The sequence below is a fragment of the Trichomycterus rosablanca genome, chromosome 12, assembly GCF_030014385.1.
Source record: "Trichomycterus rosablanca isolate fTriRos1 chromosome 12, fTriRos1.hap1, whole genome shotgun sequence".
Lineage (NCBI taxonomy): Eukaryota > Metazoa > Chordata > Actinopteri > Siluriformes > Trichomycteridae > Trichomycterus > Trichomycterus rosablanca.
The window spans coordinates 34,028,171-34,050,361 of NC_085999.1; the positions used below are offsets into that span (position 1 = coordinate 34,028,171).

The window sequence follows — 22,191 nt, forward strand, 5'->3', positions numbered from 1 at the left end:
GTAGAGTTCACTTTAACTGTTTAGTCAGGACTTCAATGAGCGTTACAACACTTTAGACTGCCTAGCTCCAGCACCCGAACAACCTATTGGGTTCAATGCTGGGGCCATACGGCGAGTCTCAAACAAAACGAACTTGCTGCAGAACGTCCTAACACACATGTATAAACCGGGTGTTGCATTCTGATTGGCTGAGCTGAATGTCACTCACATATCACTGCTAAAATATTGTAATATAATAATAACGCCTGTCAAATGTGGGAAACTTTGTCTCCTGGTTTGTGTTTGGTAGTTATTTTATTTTAAACATTGGAACCATTATTTAATCTCGAACCAATTTTAAAACTCCATCAGTTGTACTAAAAGAATTTGACAGAATTACTAGTCGTGACTGAACTCATGTCCTGTAAACAACAAATATCAGTAATTTTTTTAATCATTTCAGTGTCATGCGAGCTGTTGTCTTCCAACTGGGCCTAATAATAACTGTGCTCTGTTCCACTGCATGGATGGATGGATGGATAGATAGGCAGACAGGCAGATAAAAAGATACATAGAAAGACAGACAGATTTTTGGTTTGCCACACTCTGATTGTTTGCTGTTAAATGTTTACTGTTTTCACGACACTGTCGTAAATCTGTTGCAGATGGTTTAAGCTTTTTAATATGACACTTGTATTTTTTCACTTCGGTCAGGATTCTTTTTGACCATCTATCTGCACTCTTTTAAGCTGCACTCATACAACACACCTCAGTACGCTTGGTCCCAGGGTAACCAAATTTAGCCATGGTACATGGGTGCAGTACAGGTCCACGGTGGCTAAGTGGGTAGCACTGTCGCCTCACAGCAAGAAGGTCCTGGGTTCAATCCCCAGGTGGGGCGGTCCGGTTTTACTCCTGGTGCTCCGGTTTCCTCCCAGAGTCCAAAGACATGCAAGTGAGGTGAATTGGAGACACTAAATTGTTTATGACTGTGTTTGGTATAAAAGTGTGAACTGATGAATCTTGTGTAATGAGTAACTACCGTTCCTGTTATGAATGTAACCAAAGTGTAAAACATGACGTTAAAATCCTAATAAACAAACAAACAAACAGTACAGGTCACATGGCAATGGAAATAACCAATAAATAAGGAGTCATGGAATTAAAAACATACCGTACTATATCATAGCGTTTAGTGTTAGTGGATGTTAGACAATATGTTTACAGTTTATAAACTGAAAATAGATTGTATTGCTTGGTTTCTACTGCCAACTATTGTTGCTGGTTGTGCTGTTAAAGTGTTGGTTTTATTATTATTTTATTATTATTATTTTTATTTTTATTATTTTTAAATTATTAACAATGCCTGAAAAATGACCAGCCAGCAAAGATGGCAGCAGTAGCAATTGCAGCAGCAATGAGGAACCCAGTCAACCTTTCTCCCTCAGTCACATGGTGCCTGTTAGATGCTCATCCAGGTCAGCAGCACAGCACATTAACTCCTGAGCTTAAAATCAACTGTGGTGAGTTAGACCAAAACCCATCAGCAGTCATATTAAACCAGCATTGGATCAGTATTTGGCATAAGAAATCAACTTAAACCAGCAATTAACTGGTTTGTCTGTGCTGGGTTTCTTTTAATGAGCCCAATCGTTCAGCTTCAACTTTGGTCCTTTATAGGATTTAAATCTACAAATTGTTTTTTTAATCTATATATATATTTCATAATAATCCGGCCTGTTTCCATCCATTTTTTTAACTCTTCACTCAGATGATTGACAGTGATGATGAACTCTGGACTTTAATGCCACCAGGGGGACATGATCATGTATTAATCTTTGATTTCTTTAAATGAACAGTGTCTATACTTAGATGCAGGGTTTAACCTTTGTGGGGTTTAATTGGATTGTTTTGCTCATCGTATCAGAATGAAATGTCAGAGTCTGACCTACTGGTTTACTTTGTTGTTTAGTTGCGCTCATTGTAATTAGAAGTGTCTCTTCTGGACTTTGGGTCTTTTTAATTAGAATTGTTTTCAAAAAATGCTGAAAGCAAGATGTTTTAGCACTGTGCTGTCTGATGGCATTAAAGTCTATTGTTTGGGATTGATAAAATTTTAAAATTGTCTGGCCTAGTATCTGAAAAAAATAAAAATCTAATATATGATGTACACTGATCAGCCATAACATTAAAACCACCTCCTTGTTTCTACACTCACTGTCCATTTTATCAGCTCCACTTACCATATAGAAGCACTTTGTAGTTCTACAATTACTGACTGTAGTCCATATGTTTATCTACGTACTTTTTTAGCCTCCTTTCACCCTGTTCTTCAATGGTCAGGACCCCCACAGGACCACCACAGAGTAGGTATTGTTTAGGTGGTGGATGATTCTCAGCACTGCAGTGACAATGACATGGTGGTGGTGTGTTAGTGTGTGTTGTGCTGGTATGAGTGGATCAGACACAGCAATGCTGCTGGAGTTAAAAACCGTGTCCACTCACTGTCCACTCTATTAGGCACTCCTATCTAGTTGGTCCACCTTGTAGATGTAAAGTCAGAGACCATTGCTCTTCTATTGCTGCTGTTTGGGTTGGCAGTCTTCTAGACCTTAATCAGTGGTCACAGGATGCTGCCCACGAGGCACTGTTGGCTGGATATTTTTGGTTGGTGGACTATTTTCAGTCCAGCAGTGACAGTGAGGTGTTTACAAACTCCATTAGCGCTGCTGTGTCTGATCCACTCATACCAGCACAACACACCACCACCATGTCAGTGTCACTGCAGTGCTGAGAATGATCCACCACCCAAATAATACCTGCTCTGTAGTGGTCCTGTGGGACTGTAGTGTGTCCAGATGGACTACAGTCAGTATTTGTAGAACTACAAAGTGCTTCTATATGGTAAGTGGAGCTAATAAAATGGACAGTGAGTGTAGAAACAAGGAGGTGGTTTTAATGTTATGGCGTATATGTTTTCTCTGCTCTGTTTTTGTAAGTACGTTTTCTAATTAACACTGTGAAATGGATTTGCCAAGATTATCACCTTTTTTAAATGTAGTAACACGTTAACTAGCTTCAAATCACAACAATTTTATACTGGCTTTTAATTCAAGCCTTTAAAACAATTAGAACCTCACTGGTCGGATGTCATAATACCCAGACTTCCCTGCTCTGTTTACAGAAGTTCAGACAGCGAATTTAAAGTTTGATTGTGAATCCCCACAAACCCCAAGAGGTCGTCGTAATTAGCTTCAATGCAAGTGTACAGAAAACATTCTGCAGAAATTGATTGGGAGTTTTATTAGCAACACAGGAGAACACAACGTGTGGTAGCAGGACGTGTGATTACTCAGTATCAGTATTTAAAGTGTTTTAGATACAATCAGCAGCCAGTCTAGACAGAAGTACCTACTTTTAGGTCAGTTTATGTAATGCCGACTCATGTTGTGAAACCAGCTTCATCACTGTGAGTAAGATCAGTTGTTTGCATTGTTAGTAATTCTTTACCTGATTTTAAAACATTTAACAACAAGTCATTCTTTTCCTCTAATGTTATTCAGGTGATTAAAGAATTAAGAGTAAACTCCCCAAACTGCAGTTTTAGCATCACGCAGCACCTTGAGGAATGGAAAACTACTTTGGCCCACCTTTAAACCTCCCCCTCACTCCCTCCGTCCACACAGCTGTTTACACAAAACGGAGGGGTGGAGATGACGGAAAGCAAAAACACACTGTAGAAAAATAAAGAAAGCAAATTCTGCTGAGGTCTGCACTGCCATGCCAAGACTAACATCACACCGCCCGGATCACTTAAGATGAGAAGGAGTGAGGGGTCGGGATCTTTCTATGGTCCTTGTATGGTGTGTAAGTGGAGGCTGGCAGAGCTTAAACCAAACAGTTAAAAATTACATTTTAAAGCAGTTGTCATGACTTCTTTTTTATTATTATCAGTTCTTTTAAGTAGGACAATCTACTGTGGGTGTGTGTGGCTTGCAGAATAAGTACTTACATCAAGTGTTGTTATGTAATTTAAAGTGTTAAGTTACTGTAGCATGCAAAACCAAGAATGATTTATCTGATCTGAACAATCATCTGATCTGCATCATCAGTCAGTGCAAGAGAAAAAAAAAATTTGCCTTACAATATAAATTTGACTTTCTTGGGACAGGGCGCTGATCCATAGCAGGCCCGATTCATCACAGTGGTATTTACTGGGGTTTAGGTCAAGGCTCTGTTTAAATGCCAGATGTTTGTGATGAAAAAATAATCAGATCAAGATAAATAAAATGAAAGCCCTAAGAGCTTACAAAACATCTAAGGGATTTTACCTTTGGATGGTATCAGTGGGAAGAAGAGTAGAAAAAATTCCAAGGCATTACTGATACCCTGGAACACAGTGAAAACGGTCATCAACAAGTGGACTGGACGTCCCTCTAAAACGACAAGAGACAAAAAGAAAACTGATCTGTGAAGCTGCCAGAGCGCAAACCAGAATAAACTATACTGTGGCTCACAGAATAAGTACTTACATCATTTAAAGTGTTGTTATATCATTTAAAGTGTTGTTAACTTACTGTAGCATGCAAAACCAAGAATGCTTTATCAAACCTAAACAATCATAATACAGTGCATGGAAGAAAAAAATACAGTGTATCACAAAAGTGAGTACACCCCTCACATTTCTGCAAATATTTCATTATATCTTTTCATGGGACAACACTATAGACATGAAACTTGGATATAACTTAGAGTAGTCAGTGTACAGCTTGTATAGCAGTGTAGATTTAATGTCTTCTGAAAATAACTCAACACACAGCCATTAATGTCTAAATAGCTGGCAACATAAGTGAGTACACCCCACAGTGAACATGTCCAAATTGTGCCCAAATGTGTCGTTGTCCCTCCCTGGTGTCATGTGTCAAGGTCCCAGGTGTAAATGGGGAGCAGGGCTGTTAAATTTGGTGTTTTGGGTACAATTCTCGTATACTGGCCACTGGATGTTCAACATGGCACCTCATCGCAAAGAACTCTCTGAGGATGTGAGAAATAGAATTGTTGCTCTCCACAAAGATGGCCTGGGCTATAAGAAGATTGCTAACACCCTGAAACTGAGCTACAGGATGGTGGCCAAGGTCATACAGCGGTTTTCCAGGACAGGTTCCACTCGGAACAGGCTTCGCCAGGGTCGACCAAAGAAGTTGAGTCCACGTGTTCGGCGTCATATCCAGAGGTTGGCTTTAAAAAATAGACACATGAGTGCTGCCAGCATTGCTGCAGAGGTTGAAGACGTGGGAGGTCAGCCTGTCAGTGCTCAGACCATACGCCGCACACTGCATCGACTCGGTCTGCATGGTCGTCATCCCAGAAGGAAGCTGACGCACAAGAAAGCCAGCAAACAGTTTGCTGAAGACAAGCAGTCCAAGAACATGGATTACTGGAATGCCCTCTGGTCTGACGAGACCAAGATAAACTTGTTTGGCTCAGATGGTGTCCAGCATGTGTGGCGGCGCCCTGGTGAGAAGTACCAAGACAACTGTATCTTGCCTACAGTCAAGCATTGTGTTGTTAGCATCATGGTCTTGGGCTGCATGAGTGTTGCTGGCACTGGGGAGCTGCAGTTCATTGAGGGAAACATGAATTTCAACATGTACTGTGACATTCTGAAACAGAGCATGATCCCCTCCCTTCGAAAACTGGGCCTCATGGCAGTTTTCCAACAGGATAACGACCCCAAACACAACCTCCAAGATGACAACTGCCTTGCTGAGGAAGCTGAAGGTAAAGGTGATGGACTAAACCCAATTGAGCACGTGTGGCGCATCCTCAAGTGGAAGTTGGAGGAGTTCAAGGTGTCTAACATCCACCAGCTCCGTGATGTCATCATGGAGGAGTGGAAGAGGATTCCAGTAGCAACCTGTGCAGCTCTGGTGAATTCCATGCCCAGGAGGGTTAAGGCAGTGCTGGATAATAATGGTGGTCACACAAAATATTGACACTTTGGGCACAATTTGGACATGTTCACTGTGGGGTGTACTCACTTATGTTGCCAGCCATTTAGACATTAATGGCTGTGTGTTGAGTTATTTTCAGAAGACAGTAAATCTACACTGCTATACAAGCTGTACACTGACTACTCTAAGTTATATCCAAGTTTTATTTCTATAGTGTTGTCCCATGAAAAGATATAATGAAATATTTGCAGAAATGTGAGGGGTGTACTCACTTTTGTGATACACTGTATATTTTGCCCTACAGTATACATTTTACTTTTTTTGGGACAGGATGCTATTTACTGGGGTTTAGGTCAAGGCTCTGTTTAAATGTCAGGTGTTTGTGATGAAAAAATAATCAGATGAAGATAAATGAAATGAAACAAAAAAAGTGGTTTCCAGCCCAAAGAGCTTACAAAACATCTAAGAGATTTTACCTTTGGATGGTATCAGTGAGAAGAAGGGTAGAAAAAAATTCCAAGGCATTAGTTATACTCTGGAACACAGTGAAAATGGTCATCAACAAGTGGATAAAATATCCCTTTAAAATGACAAAAGACAAGAAGAAAACTGCTTCATGAAGCTGCCAAGAGGCTCAGAGCAACACTAAAGGAGCTGCAGGAATTTCTGGCAAGTACTTATTGTGTACTAAGAATTTCCTGTATTCTTCATGTCTATGTCTGGACTGTGGGGTAAAGTGGCAAGAAAAACTTATTATGGTGCAAAAAAGACCCCGCACATCACCAAAAGGACACCATACCCATGGTGGACGCATTATGCTTTGGGTCTGTTCTTTTTTTTTTCCGACTGGAACTGGTGCTTTAGTCACGGTGGAGGGAATTATGAACAGTTCCAGATATCAGTCAAAGGCCTCTGCTAAAAAGCTGAAGATGAAGACCACCATGATAGTGACCCAAGGCATACTGTCATATCAACAAAAGAAATGGCTTCACCAGAAGAAGATCAAAAGCTTCATTTTTAATAAAGTATAATGGTAGTAGTGGTTTTATAAATTTATAATAATAGTGGTTTGGATCAAACCCTTATGGAGATACTGGTTTAGTTTTATTCTTTATTATCTGTAGTTGATGTGGTTCAAGTCAAACACCGTTAAATCAACAGGTCTCCATTCTTCCTAAATCAGTGCATGTTTTGCTTAGAGAATCTGAAGCTCACATGATCTTTGAGCTCAAGTTATTCTGCAGATGTAGTGGAAATTGGACTTTGTACACATCTGGAAAGAATTTATTCCACATTTCAGGGGATTTTTTCTTCCATCCCACCTTCCTCTCAGTGACCAGAGTGTTTTGGTGTCCTGTAAGGAGAGACGCAGCTGAATCATGAGAAATTTTGAGTCAGTTCTTAGATATAAGCGTGGTGTGAGGCAGAAACATCACATATCACATCTCAACTGGGGTTTGGGTTTTTACTGAAGGGAGAATCAGATGAAGAAAGGTCGCATGAACCATTCAGAATGGAACACAGCCTGTTTTGTCTTATAACCAGATGTATACAGGTTTTCAGCAAAGTGAAATTATTTTCTTTATGAACTCCAGCTTGATGGGAAGCCTTGCTCAGGGACCCAACTGTTGAAGCTTGATGGGGTCAGGAACCCTTAACCTTCTGATTAAATGCACAGAACTCAAGTCACAAAACAACCGTCAACAGCAGCAGTGATCATGTTCAAATATTTGTTGGGAGAATCGAGACTTGAGAGTATCAATGAGGACCAAGGGTCTCCGACCATCAGTTAAATTCTTTAATTTAGTACAAAGTGTCAATTTATTCATTTAAAAGATCAGATTTCCTTGAGTCTGATCCTTTTATTGAGACACAACCTCAGGCGACTATGAGCAGGATGATTTGATCGACTCATCAGAAGTTTGTTTAGTGCAGCTATTACATACTCACCTTCCTAACCGCTTATCCAGTTAGGGTCACAGGGGGGTGCTGGAGCCTATCCCAGCTTATCAATGGGTGCAAGGCACACAGTAACACCCTGGATGGAGCACCAGTCCATCGCAGGGCAGACACAAACACACACACACACACACACACACACACCCACACACACACACACATACACACACCCATTCACCTATAGGGCAATTCAGTGTCTCCAATTAACCTGACTGCACATTTTTGGACTGTGGGAGAAAAACCGAGCTTCCGGAGGAAACCCAGGCAGACACAGGGAGAACATGCAAACTCCGCACAAAAAGGACTCTGACCACCCCGCCTGGGGATCGAACCCAGGACCTTCTTGCTGTGAGATGACAGTGCTACCCACTGAGCCACCCCGTGCCACCCTTGGTGCAGCTAATATTCAATTATAAATATGAACATGAATACAAAACAAAGATATTCTAAAATGTATTTATTTTCTCTGAGATTTGCCTTCAACTTTGCAACAACATTTTAGGGAAGGCCCTTTCCTGTCCCAGCATGACTGTGCACAAAGTAGGGTCTATAAAAGAAAAAAGGCCACAGAGCCCTGACCTCAACCCCACTGACCAGCTTTGGAATGAACTGGAACATCAGTTGAGACTTTCTTGACCAACATCAGTGCCCAGCTATACACTTGCCCTTTTGCTTGTATGAGCAACAGTTCCCACAGACATACTTCAAAGTCTAGTAAAAAGCCTTTTTAGAAGAGAAAAGATCACATAGAGGTCAATGTTTAATACTATTTGTTTTTGATGGGATTGGATGTCCAACCGGTCATGGTCAGGTGTCCAAAAAATACACACACACACACACACACACACACACACACACACACACACGTCAGTTCCACTGAGACCCTGACCAGGATAATGAGGTGGTAAAACATGAAAATAAAATGACACATTTATACTTACTCTTACTTATACTCACTCGACTCGCTCTCTGTTTTACTCTCCCACATGCTTACACTGTCTCTCCCACACACACTCGTTTGCTCTCTCTCTCTCTTAACACACACACTCGCACACTCTCTTTTAACACACACACACACACACACTCACTTGCTCTCATTCTCTTAACACACACACTCACACACTCTCTCTTCACACACTCTCTCTTCCACTCCCATCTACTTTCTTTTACTCTCGTCCTCTCTCTCACTGCAAGAGCATTACTCGCTTCACCCCGTGCCTTGTTCCTGCTTGCTCCTATGAAATTCTGCTCGCTGTTTGGCTCGGACTGGCACACGCTACAGACTGGCATATTGGAATCTGCTGTAGTCATCGGTAAGATTTTTGACAGATGTTCTGGAAGTGCTCATGGCTGGACTGATCCATGTGTGGAATGTATAAACACACTGTTTACTGTGTAGGCGCAGACACTCAAATTCCACCGCAGAAAGAAAGATCCTTAAGAAGTGAGTGAACGTTCTTGTCATGTTCTGGTGGTTGTTAGATGTTCATGCATGTTTTTGAGTTGAATTCTTGCTCGGTCAGCTCACATATGGATTAGATTTGTGCTTTTTGGTACTTTGCATGTTTTAAGTTTTGCAGTTTTATTCTTTCTGCATGTGTTAAACAACACCAGCAACATTTTGCTAAGTGATCTTTGTACACTCAGAAATGTTATGCATTTTTAATTTCCTCTATGGCCATAAGTTTGTTTTGGCAGTCTTGAGATTTTAATGATTTTCACTGTTTTTAAATGTCTGATTGATAGAAACACAAACTTCTCCTCCACAAATTTAAGTTCTTAAATATTATTACTATGGAAGTGGTAAAAATATGCTGATTCTAAAGTATACATATGAGAACGTATGATTTTGGTGGTGTGAAGGGTTTATACATGGACATTTTTGTTTAATGTTATTTTCATGTTTTACCACTGCTTTATCCTGGTTAGTGTAACGGTGGGTCCAGCTTCACTGTAATTATTGGGGGCAATGCAGTAACACACCGTGGACAAAATGCCAATTCATTGTGGGGGCTTGGTCATCCCCCCGACATAGTCACAGTGGTCGATCTACATAGAAACAATGTCATATACACCGATCAGCCATAACATTAAAACCACCTCCTTGTTTCTACACTCACTGTCCATTTTATCAGCTCCACTTACCATATGGAAGCACTTTGTAGTTACTGACTTTACTTTACTTTGTAGTCCATCTGTTTCTCTGCATGCTTTGTTAGCCCCCTTTCATGCTGTTCTTCAATGCTCAGGACCCCCACAGAACCAACACAGAGCAGGTATGAATGGATCAGACACAGCAATGCTGTCACTGCTGGACTGAGAATAGTCCACCAACCAAAAACATCTAGCCAACAACACTCCGTGGGCAGCGTCCTGTGACCACTGATGAGGGTCTAGAAGATGACCAACTCAAACAGCAGCAATAGATGAGCGATCGTCTCTGACTTTACATCTACAAGGTGGACCAACTAGGTAGGAGTGTCTAATAGAGTGGACAGTGAGTGGACACGGTATTTAAAAACTCCAGCAGTGCTGATTCACTCATACCAGCACAACACACACTAACACACCACCACCATGTCAGTGTCACTGCAGTGCTGAGAATGATTCACCACCTAAATAATACCTGCTCTGTGGTGGTCCTGTGGGGGTCCTGACCATTGAAGAACAGGGTGAAAGCAGGCTAAAAAGCATGCAGAGAAACAGATGGACTACAGTCAGTAATTGTAGAACTACACAGTGCTTTTATATGGTAAGTGGAGCTGATAAAATGGACAGTGAGTGTAGAAACGAGGTGGTTTTAATCTTGTGGCTGATCAGTGTATATACAAGGGACAGTGCTAGCCCATTGGGTATAGCTTTGAGCTATCAATTGGAAAATGGGTTTAAATCCCGGCTCTGCCATGCAACCACTTTTGGGCCCTTGAGGAATTCAAGCAACTGAGTGCAAGAATTTACAAGTCAGAGTGCAATATTAGATCATGAGCTTGTTAGGCATCAATTCCCATGTATTGTTTATACATTGATAACGTGTCAGTACAATTAATTAATGATCTTAATGAGAACCAGCTTAACGAAAGGTTCTAGTTTGGTTTCAGGGCCAGTCACAGCTTGAATGCAGCATGTTTTAAAGTCTTAAATGATCTGAAGCTCTCTGCTTTAGCCTTGTTAGATTTGTGTTCTGCTTTTGACACAGTTGACCATGAAGTTCTACTTTAAACCTGAGTGTGTCTCGCTCAATCGTATTTAAGTGATCTTGACCACTACGCTACACTGAGCATCTGTGCTATAAAAAGTCATGCAGTTACCTGTGGAGTCCCTCAAGGACTAATCCTGGGGCCTTTACTGTTAGACCTGTATAAACTTCCACCACCTGCTGTTTTTAAGAGACACAACATCTGTTATCACTGGTACACAGATATTACACAGCTGTATATCTCCCTGGCATCAAACGCTGGCAAGTCCATCAGCTCTGTTTAATTACATAAGTGACGTCTGTATGTGGATGTCTTGCCACTTCCTGTAGTTAAACAAAGAGAAGACAGAGATTCTGATTGTGGGGAGTGAAGGACATGCAGGTTTATCTGGATCCTGTGAATTTGGAGGCCAAACAGTGTGTTAAGAATCTTGGAGTCATTTTTGATAGTGAGCTCAGTTTTATATATCACACACACTGATCAGCCATAACATTAAAACCACCTCCTTGTTTCTACACTCACCCACAGAGTAGGTATTATTTAGGTGGTGGATGATTCTCAGCACTGCAGTGACACTGACATGGTGGTGGTGTGTTAGTGTGTGTTGTGCTGGTATGAGTGGATCAGACACAGCAGCGCTGCTGGAGTTTTTAAATAGTGTGTCCACTCACTGTCCACTCTTTTAGACACTCCTACCTAGTTGGTCCACCATGTAGATGTAAAGTCAGAGACGATTGCTCATCTATTGCTGCTGTTTGAGTTGGTCATCTTCGAGACCGTCATCAGTGGTCACAGGACGCTGCCCACGGGGCGCTGTTGGCTGGATATATTTTTGGTTGGTGGACTATTCTCAGTCCAGCAGTGACAATGAGGTGTTTAAAAACTCCATCAGCGCTGCTGTGTCTGATCCACTCATACCAGCACAACACACACTAACACACCACCACCATGTCAGTGTCACTGCAGTGCTGAGAGTGATCCACCACCCAAATAATACCTACTCTGTAGTGGTCCTGTGGGGGTCCTGACCATTGAAGAAAAGCATGCAAGGGGGCTAACAAAACATGCAGAGAAACAGATGGACTACAGTCAGTAATTGTAGAACTCCAAAGTGCTTCTATATGGTAAGTGGAGCTGATAAAATGGACAGTGAGTGTAGAAACAAGGAGGTGGTTTTAATGTTATGGCTGATCCGTGTATATCTTAATATCTTTAAGGTTTGGGTCATTCTAACCCCAGCTGATAGTGAGGAACTAGTACACACCTTTGTCATTTTAAGTCTTGATTGTTGTAACTCTCTGTTGCGGGACCTTCCCAAAAGTTCTTTTAGACACCAGCAACAAGTTCAAAATGCTGCTTTTAGAGTCCTGACATGTCCAAGTAAGTGGATCATATTACACCAGCACTTCAATCACTCACTTGGCTTCTTGTGTCTTTTAGAATTGATTTTAAGATTCTTGTATTGATTTTGAATGTCTTAATGGTCTTTAAAGTCTTCTTGCTTCTCCTTTTGTAGTGAACTAATTACTAGACACTTTCTAACCAGCAGCAATATGTTAGTGGTTCCCAAATCATGATTAAAGAGCAGTAAATCTGCATTAACCACGACAGCCCAAAGCTCTGGAATTCCCTCATCAAGAGCTGAGAACTACTTAACCTTCACAGCCTTTAAAACCAATTGAATGAATTATTTTTTTAGAATAAATTATATGCTTTAAACTTGGTTGCAACAGTTGGGGGAAGGCCCTTTCCTGTTTCTGCATGATTTTGCCTTGGTGCACAAAGCTAGGTCCAAAAAGACATGGCCTGCACAGATCCCTGAACCTCAACCCCACTGAACACATTTTAAATGAATGCAAGCCTGGCCTCTTTGCCAGCATCAGTGCCTGACCTCACTAAATGGTCACAAATTCTCTCCCGTAATTAAATGTACTAAAATGTATCTGTAGAATAGATCTTGTAACTGTAAAAAGCTTTTGAAGCAATGCAGAGATAAAGAAAAAATGAAGATAGCTGTTTCTGTGACAGCAACTGTATTGTTTAGCATTACATCTGTTTTCTTTGATAAATGTACATTCCACGTCCTCTTTTACCAGTTACAAATAGCTTCACACTTCTATTCTTGTATTTTAAATTGTGTTCTATTCAGGCATAATATTGCCACCACATTGCTCAGGGCTTGTTTTTGTTTTTGTGATCAGTGACATGAAGGTGTATTCACAAGTCTGTCAGTGAAGATTCTTAGTGTAGAAAGTGACACTGGGTTCACATGATGTTGCAGTGTATCTATATTTTTAAATAAGCAAATGTAACACAGCAAGAAGGTCCTGGGTTTGATTTTCAAGTGGAGCAGGTCCAAGTTCTTTTCTATGTGAAGTTTGCATGTTCTCCCAGTGTTTGTGTGGGTTTCTTCTGGGAGCTCTAGTTTGCAGTCAGGTTAACTTGATATACTAAATTACCCTAGGTGTGTGTGTGTGCCCTGTGATGGAATGGCGACCTGTCCAGGGTGGTTCCTGAATTTTATTAATAATTTAATAATCTAATATAATAATCTAATATATCTGATTAGTCATGATCTAATAAAACCACAGAAATCTTAAAGTACTTCTACTCTCTGCGGCTCTGTGTTACACTGAAATCTTCTTCTTACTTATTTGCAAATGTGCACATCAGGGCTGCTCAGGTGGCGCAGTGGTAAAACACGCTAACACACCAGAGCTGACATTTCGAACTCGTCGGTTTGAAACTCAGCACTGCCATCCGACTGGGCTGGGCGGCTACATTAACAACGGTTGGTTAGTTGATCATACAGGGTGGGAAGTCTGATAGGGACTCTTCATAACTAATGCAATTACGACCTCTGCTGGCTAATTGATGGCATCTGCACAGAGTTGAGGGATAATGTGGACAGGATGTGGCTCACATGAGTGGATCAGACACAGCAGCGCTGCTGGAGTTTTTAAACACCATGTCCACTCACTGTCCGCTCTATTAGACACTCTTACCTAGTTGGTCCACCTTGTAGATGTAAAGTCAGAGACGATCGCTCATCTATTGCTGCTGTTTGAGTTGGTCATCTTCTAGACCTTCATCAGTGGTCACAGGACGCTGCCCATGGGGCACTGTTGGCTGGATATTTTTGGTTGGTGGACTATTCTCAGTCCAGCAGGGACAGTGAGGTGTTTAGAAACTCCATCAGCGCTGCTGTGTCTGATCCACTCATACCAGCACAACACACACTAACACACCACCACCATGTCACTGCCACTGCAGTGCTGAGAATGATCCACCACCCAAATAATACCTGCTCTGTGGTGGTCCTGTGAGAGTCCTGACCATTGAAGAACAGTATGAAAGGGCGCTAACAAAGCATGCAGAGAAACAGATGGACTACAGTCAGTAATTGTAGAACTTTAAAGTGCTTCTATATGGTAAGTGGAGCTGATACAATGGACAGTGAGTGTAGAAACAAGGGGGTGGTCATAATTTTATGGCTGATTAGTGTATGTTAATAATCTCTTATCTAATCTTGCACTTCTGGTTAGATGTCCTTGCATTTCGTTGGCTCTGTACTTGTACTCTGCACTATGACAACAAAGTTTAATCTAATCAAATCTAATTTAATCTAATATCCCAATACACATTAATTGTGCAAAACACGATCTTTGATACAAATTTTTTGCTGGTGTATTTTGTGTTTTTCTGGTTGTGACTGAATCTTTTGGTACTGGAACAAGGAGTTTTTCATACAGACAACAGGATCGTTGGTACTGTTACTCCGGAGCTTGAACCAGATGGACTGGAGCTGTTGTATTCCACACCGCTGTGTATTTTCTCATTCTAGTGTCCTGCTGCTCCCTCTAGAGAATTTTGGGGAACTGATGGCCGGCAGTATTGCATTTGAACTCATTGGCAGGCTCAGTGTTCTCCTAGGTTGTTCTGAGTCAGCCAGGAAATGATAAAACACAAAAGCTGCTGTCAATCACTGTGACTGGCAGAGCGACCCAGCTGTGGACCAGGTGGTAAAATATTGTTTGGCAGTAAAATGTTTTTTTTTTTTTTGGATCATTGTATCATATTATATTATATTTTCATATTTTCTCAGGTCTCATTGAATCCAGAAGGAATACATTAACACTCCATCTACTAGGTTGAAAGTTTACTGAAATTGGTGTCTGTGTAGTTTGACCTGTGGGCCAAATGCAGTCGCTTCAACCACCTCAGTGCATCCCGAATTTTAACCGCTTCAGCTTCTCTCTGAAAATAAATTTTTTTTATGGACCTCAATACTTTGCAAGATTATCATTATATATTTTTAACCTAAACATGATACCACTGGGGTGGCACGATGGCTTAGTGGATAGCACTCTTGCCTCACCGGTTCAATTCCCAGGAGGAGCAGTCCTTTCATTTACATTTATTTACGATTTCGGCATTTAGCAGATGCCTTTATCCAAAGCGACTTACATTACAGTATAAAGTCTAAACAATTGAGGGTTAAGGGCCTTACTCAAGGGCCCAACAGCAGCAACCTGGCAGTGGTGGGGCTTGAACCAGCGACCTTCTGGTTACTAGTCCAGTACCTTAACCACTAGGCTACAGCTGTCTGTGTGCATGTTCTCCTCATGTGGAAATTTTGGGTATTGAGCAGACGCTTTTATCCAAAGTGACTAAGAGTATACAGTCTAAGCAATTGAGGGTTAACAGTGGCAACTTGGCAGTGGTGGGGCTTGAACCAGTGACCTTTTGATCACTAGTCCAGCACCTTAACCGCTAGGCTACAACTGCCCTTAATATTAAGGATGGCAAAACAACAGGGTGGTATTTTTACTGTTAGGGATTAAATAACTAATTATAGAAAGTCCTGAAATGCAGTGCAGGCTTACTTGGCACCCCTTCAGCCGTGCTACCTTTAATTGTTAACAGGGGTGTGGCCTGTAAAGACCTTGGTGTTATTAGCACCACGCTCTAAACAACTGAGGTAACTGACCAGGGCCAAAGATGTCACTGCGTCCAACCACAAGCTCTTCTGTTCTGTTTGTGTGGGTTTGCGTGGGTTTCCTGCAAAAGACAGTCCAAACACACAAAGTCTGGTTAATTGGAGATACAAAATTGGCCTAGGTGTGTGTGTGTGTGTGTGTGTCTGTGTGTGTGTGTGTGTGTGTGTGCCCTGTGATGGACTGGTGACCTGTCCAATGTGTTTCCTACCTTTTGCCCCGTGAATTTGCCCCACAGTGACCCTGACCAGGATAAATCGATGCTGAAACAGACTATGAAAGAATTAATGAATGACACCACTGTCTATTCTGTTGAGTTGGGCTATGTTTGACAATAGTTTAGGGAAGGTTTTTTTCAGTTCCAAAATTTTACCATGCACAAAGCTTGGTCTGTAAAGTCACGGTCTGACAGATGTGATGTTTAGGAACTTCAAAGCCTTGCACAGAGCCCTGATCTTAACTCCACTAAATGCCTCTGGGATGAATTTAAAACTCATCCAACATCAGCGCCTTGCCTCACTGATACTCATCATCAATTTCCACAGGCACATTCCAAAAGCTTGAAGCGGCATCGGAGGGTGGGGGGGATCAATAATAATCCTCACCGTCTGGAATGGAATGTTAAGTATAGAGTGTCCCTATACTTTTGGCCTCATTGTGTACTGTGATTGTGAACGAAAAACATAATCACAGTGCAGTACAGTAATCCAGGGTTTTTTAGCTGCAACTCATCCATAAAAAATGGGTCGCAGACAAAAATAATAAATTTAAAAAAATAATTTTAACAGGCACATAAAAAAATTTACTTGTACATGAATGCCCCCTTGTGGAGGCTTTATGTTACACCTTGTAAACCACAGTGGGACCAGATTGCCATCATTTTTTTTTTTTATACATTTTCTCCGTTTCTCCCGATTTTTAGCACGTCCAATTTTTTACCCAATTGCGTTATGCTTCCTCTCTACTGGTGCTGACCCCTCCCCTGATTGAGGAGAGTGAGCTGATACGTGTGCAGTAGCCGACTGCATTTTTTCACCTGCACCAGCCGAGTTCATATGCGAATCAGTCCTGTGCACACCCTGATCAGCATTATTCCTCTACTTTGTGCAGATGCCATCAACCAGTCAGCAGAGGTCGTAATTGCATTATTTATGAGGTCCCTATCCGGCTCCCTAAACCCTGTATAAACAACAGCCAATCGTTGTTCATATAGCCGCCCAGCCCAGCCGGATGGCAGAGCTGAGATTGTTTTTGAAATCCCAGCTCTGGTGTGCTAACGTATCTAACGTATTTACCTCTGCGCCACCTGAGCGGCTATTGCCACCATTTTTATTAAGTATATTTCGTTTTGTATTTTGTTTTGCTGAATTTGATGTGTTTGCCTGGACAGTGTTAAATATCATGGACAGAATGTGGGTCACTTGAAACATAATCTGCAGTAATTCACAACAGAAAAGCTCATGGTTTGGTGCAGTGACATCTTTGACCCTAGGTATAGGGACACTGGTAAACAGGGTTAAAACACTGAAAACACTGTCTGGCCTTTTCTAGAGTGAAAAAAAAGCTTGGACACCCTTGGTCCATGCCAACATTTCTTTCTCCTTCAGTATTATTCTGTGCATGAGTTGCAGGATCGATTGCTCCTAATCTTCATGCAGCTACGTTGCAGAAACTTGCATCATGATGGCACCTGTAAAGAAGGCCACCGTCCTTGTCTGTTTGACTCGCTCGCTCTGACGGCTCAATTGGCCGTAAACAAGACTCAGCAGCCGCGGTTCTGCTGCTCTGTTTTACTACCTGCTCCGATAGTTTTTTGGCAGGAGCTGCTTTGTTTCTCCTCACTGTTCCCCCCCAGGAACACAAAAATATGAGCGTCTGACTACATCGTTGGCTCCGTTCACACAGAGTTACTGCTGAGATACGCTTCTCGACAGATAAGCAACTCCTTCCTGCGGTGCTGCCAACAATCCACTCGAAGTACATAAAACTTTAGATCTTAAGTCAAAACTTGGTACTGAAGTTAGTGTGACTGTGTATATCAACACAGTACACGTGTCAGCCAGCAGAGTGGCATTGCAGGTAGTGCCATACAGCTCCAGTAAGTTCCTATCTTTTGAAAACATACTGGTTGATTTCCTAATCTGCTTGTCCTCTATTTGAGACTTAATGTGAGACAGTGTTGGCACCCTATCCTGCTGAGTTTATTCTGATCGTAAACCTAGTTCTTCTGGGTAGGTTTCAGACCCACTACAACCTGATTTATAAAAAGCAGGTGTATGCTTTGCACAAACATCTGTGCTGTGAAAAAGTATGTGCCCCCCTTTTTTTGCATTTTTGTCATTTACATGTTTTACATTATCAAACCACTTTACATGTTAGATAAAGACCCGCAAACATACAATTCTATTTTTTTTTATAATGATTTTATTTATACAATATATTTTATTTATACAGACATGATTACTGCCAGACCTGCTAAATCTAAAAGTCACTCAAACATTACCTGTCTGACAATGTAAAGCTGGCTGGAAAGTCTCAAAAAGCAGCAAGTGAGATTTAATTACAGATGCGAAATAAAGCATTAAAATCTACAAGGGTGACAAAGCCAGACTCTGGGACTCCAGAGAACCACAGTGAGAGCCATTATCCACAACTGGAGAAAACCTGGTACAGTAGTGAACTTTTCCAAGAGTGTCCGACCTTCTGAAATTTCATTCAGGAGGTCACAAAAGAACCAAAATCGCAGGTCTCACTCATCTCTTGTCCATCTGACTTAGTTTTGCTCAATTGGTCGTGTTTCTACTGCTCTGATGTAAAAGACCCAAATCCTTAACTGCAGTTGTTACTGCCAAGTGTGGCACTAACAGCTGTTGGGTTTAAGGGGGCAACTACTTTTTATATGGATGATAAATGTTTTGAATAAATCACCAATAAATGGAATGATAATTTAAAAGGAGCATTTTGTGATAAATTGTGTTGTCTTTATCCTATATTGAAATAAAGATAATAACAAATAACAAATCTCACTCTTATTAAACTTTGCTATCAAGGTCAAGAACCACTTTGAAAATTCTGTAGACACACCTCACCACTTTACCATAATTTAACAAAATTCTAAAGTCCCTGAGAATAATTTTAGCTTGTTGACTTTTTGAACACAATGATCCCATTATGTCTGTTAAAAAGCTTTTCACAGTTAGAACATTAAGTGATGGTTAGGTTATTAAAGGATGATAATACCACTCTTAGGGATACTGCAAGTACTGCAAGTACTTTGAGCTGCAGAACAGTCATTAAAAAATTCCAGCATGTTCATGTCTGAATGCCTGAAAATGATTGAAATGAAATTTGAGATGGAACAGAGGAGCTGTGGTGAGAACTACAATAATTCACTTATGAGTTTATGCCAAAGAATCAACAGTGTGGTTGTTTAAAAGCGCTTCATCCATCACCGGGGTTCAACTGCCGAACCTCCTAGATCTGTACACCAGCCGCTGCCTGAGGAAGACCAGGCGGATCCTAAAAGACTCCACTCACCCAAGCCACTGCCTGTTCTCGCAGCTGCTGAGCAGCAAGAGGTACAGGAGCATCATGTCCAGAACCAGTCGCTTCCGAGACAGCTTCTTCCCCCGGGCCATCAGGCTGTTGAACAGTGATGGACAACTGCACTCCTCATCATCAGTACAGTGATCTCCATAGACACTCTACACCACACACCCCATACAACCCAGTCTGCACTCTGCACTTTATTCACTTGATATTCACCACACCTGTACACATACTATGTAAGTTCATATCTTGTACAATACTTGTACATCTGGACTATAAAATAATTATTTCAAATCTTATATATTTATATTTCTCAATCTCATTTCAATTTTTGTACATCTGTACAGAAATACCATCTAAACAATACCTGTATCTTTCGATGGTGGTAGTTTATTTATGTTAATGTGTATATTTTTTGTACTTAGTGTGTACCATAACTGTGAGGGACTATGCACTTAAGATTTTCACTCACCTTTCACACCTGTGTTAATGTGACGTGACAATAAAGTGATTTAATTTAATTCTAATATTAAACTCAATCAATTATAGAATGCATTGAGTTTTGAGCTTTGAATAACATTTTGTTATTATAAAGTTTTATGGTCGCCGCTCAGCAGAATATTACTGATGTGTGACAGGAATAACGTTTCTCTCTCTTTCCCATCATTCTAACTCTGACTTTCTTTATAATGTTATAAAATAAAAGAGAAGAAAGTAATGTAAGGGAATTCCATACAGAGTAATTCCTCTTATACTGCAGCATTCCATCATGGGGGGTAAATTAAAACATCAGATGAAGAATAGCACCGTTCACGCTGGGAGAGACCTGAGTTATACAGTTGTTGAAGGAGTAAATGAAAACGGGTTAATTAAAACTTTATTCACGTCTCACTTATGGCTCCCCTGCGCTGGCGAAGATTTCGTGCTAATTTAATCTGTCAGAGCAGCACTTTTAAAAGCAGTGGTTCCCTTCTGTACAGATAAGAGGTCAAAAAAACTGTAAACAACTTTAAAATGGCCTAAAAACGATTTAAAAAGCTGTGAAAAAGCTATTATCAATATTTTTGTTGTTGTGTTGGATTAATGAGATATACGTATGTTTATATATACTGGATGTTAAAAAAATACTAGTGTAAGAATGCAAACTTTGATGTTTTTCATATTTCAAACATCTGCTCTGATTTCTCCAGGTGAAGTTGGTGCGTTTCTGGTACTTTTGGCTTGAAGTTGCACGTTTTCCAGCATGAGTCGACCCTTTAACAGAAAAAAAGGTGAGTGATTGAACGTCTTCTTTGTTCCCTTCCTGTTCCCCTTTTCTGTTACTTTCACTCCATCACTGCATCTCTGAATGTCATGGGGCGCTAACAAGCTTCCGCCAAAAAATGTTGATGACGTACAGTTCTTTTGTCTTTTTTCATTTATCAAAGCAGCTTTTCTGACTGTATCACCTACAATATCTGTGCTTACATGCAAACTGAACTGGTTGACGTTTGTCCCTCTGCCTCATCTGTTTCCCCTTTATTTAAAATAAATGAAAAACTTTTTGATCAAACGAGCAAACTGCACTTTTAATTAAAAATATAAAAATACAGAAATAAAACTGAAGAGCTTTCACTAAAGCTGAGGGAGGAGATTATTTCATTATACCGAAAGGGCAACGCTTACAAGATTTCCCAGAGTTTAAACATAAAAAATTTTATGTCCACTCTTGACCAAGAAGCACAGTGAGAGGGGACTGGAGTATGCCCAAAGGAATTTAGATTCAATTTAGAGACACCATAAAGTGACAAATCAAACCCGGATCTGTTTGCCCTTATGAATTAGCTGGTTGTCTGGCACAAAACAGGCGAGGCTTTTGACCAGAACAATTCTATCCCCATAGTTAGGCATGGAAAGGGCTCAGTGATGATGTGGAGATGTTTTTTGGACCCCGGCTCTGCCATGTGGCTACTGTTTGGCCCTTAAGCAAGGCCCTTAACCCTTTCGGCTTCAGGAGCATCATACTATAGCTGACCCTGCACACTGACTCCAGCTTTTAAACAAGCTGGGATGTGCAGAAAAAGAATAAGCAAAAGTATTCTGTTTTGTTCTATTCTATTCTATTTTGTTTTATTCTATTCTATTCTGTTCTATTCTTTTTTATTCTATTCTGTTCTATTCTATTCTGTTCTATTCTGTTCTATTCTTTTTTATTCAATTCTGTTCTATTCTATTCTGTTTTATTCTATTCTATTCTGTTCTATTCTGTTTTATTCTATTCTGTTCTATTCTGTTTTATTCTATTCTGTTTTATTATATTCTGTTTTATTCTGTTTTTTTCTATTCTATTCTGTTCTAATCTGTTTCGTTCTATTCTATTCTGTTCTATTCTATTCTGTTCCATTCTGTTCTATTTTGTTCTATTTTGTTCTGTTCTAATCTGTTCTGTTCTATTCTGTTCTGTTATGTTCTATTGTTCTATTCTGTTCTATTCTATTCTGTTCTATTTTGTTTCATTCTATTCTATTCTGTTTTATTCTTTTCTATTCAGTTCTATTGTATTCTATTCTGTTCCAT

At 40.6% G+C, this 22,191-nt stretch overlaps 1 protein-coding gene across 2 annotated transcripts in view; it reads left to right on the top strand.

Moving 5' to 3' along the window:
• The window catches only part of gulp1a (GULP PTB domain containing engulfment adaptor 1a), a 111,310-nt gene that overhangs the window by 60,347 nt on the left and 28,772 nt on the right, over positions 1-22,191 (top strand). For both annotated transcript variants that reach the window (XM_063006060.1, XM_063006059.1), the window contains exon 3: positions 20,826-20,906. In XM_063006060.1, coding sequence (XP_062862130.1) covers positions 20,879-20,906 — 28 coding nt within the window. In that variant the 5' untranslated portion in view covers positions 20,826-20,878. The remainder of the gene's footprint in view (positions 1-20,825; positions 20,907-22,191) is intronic.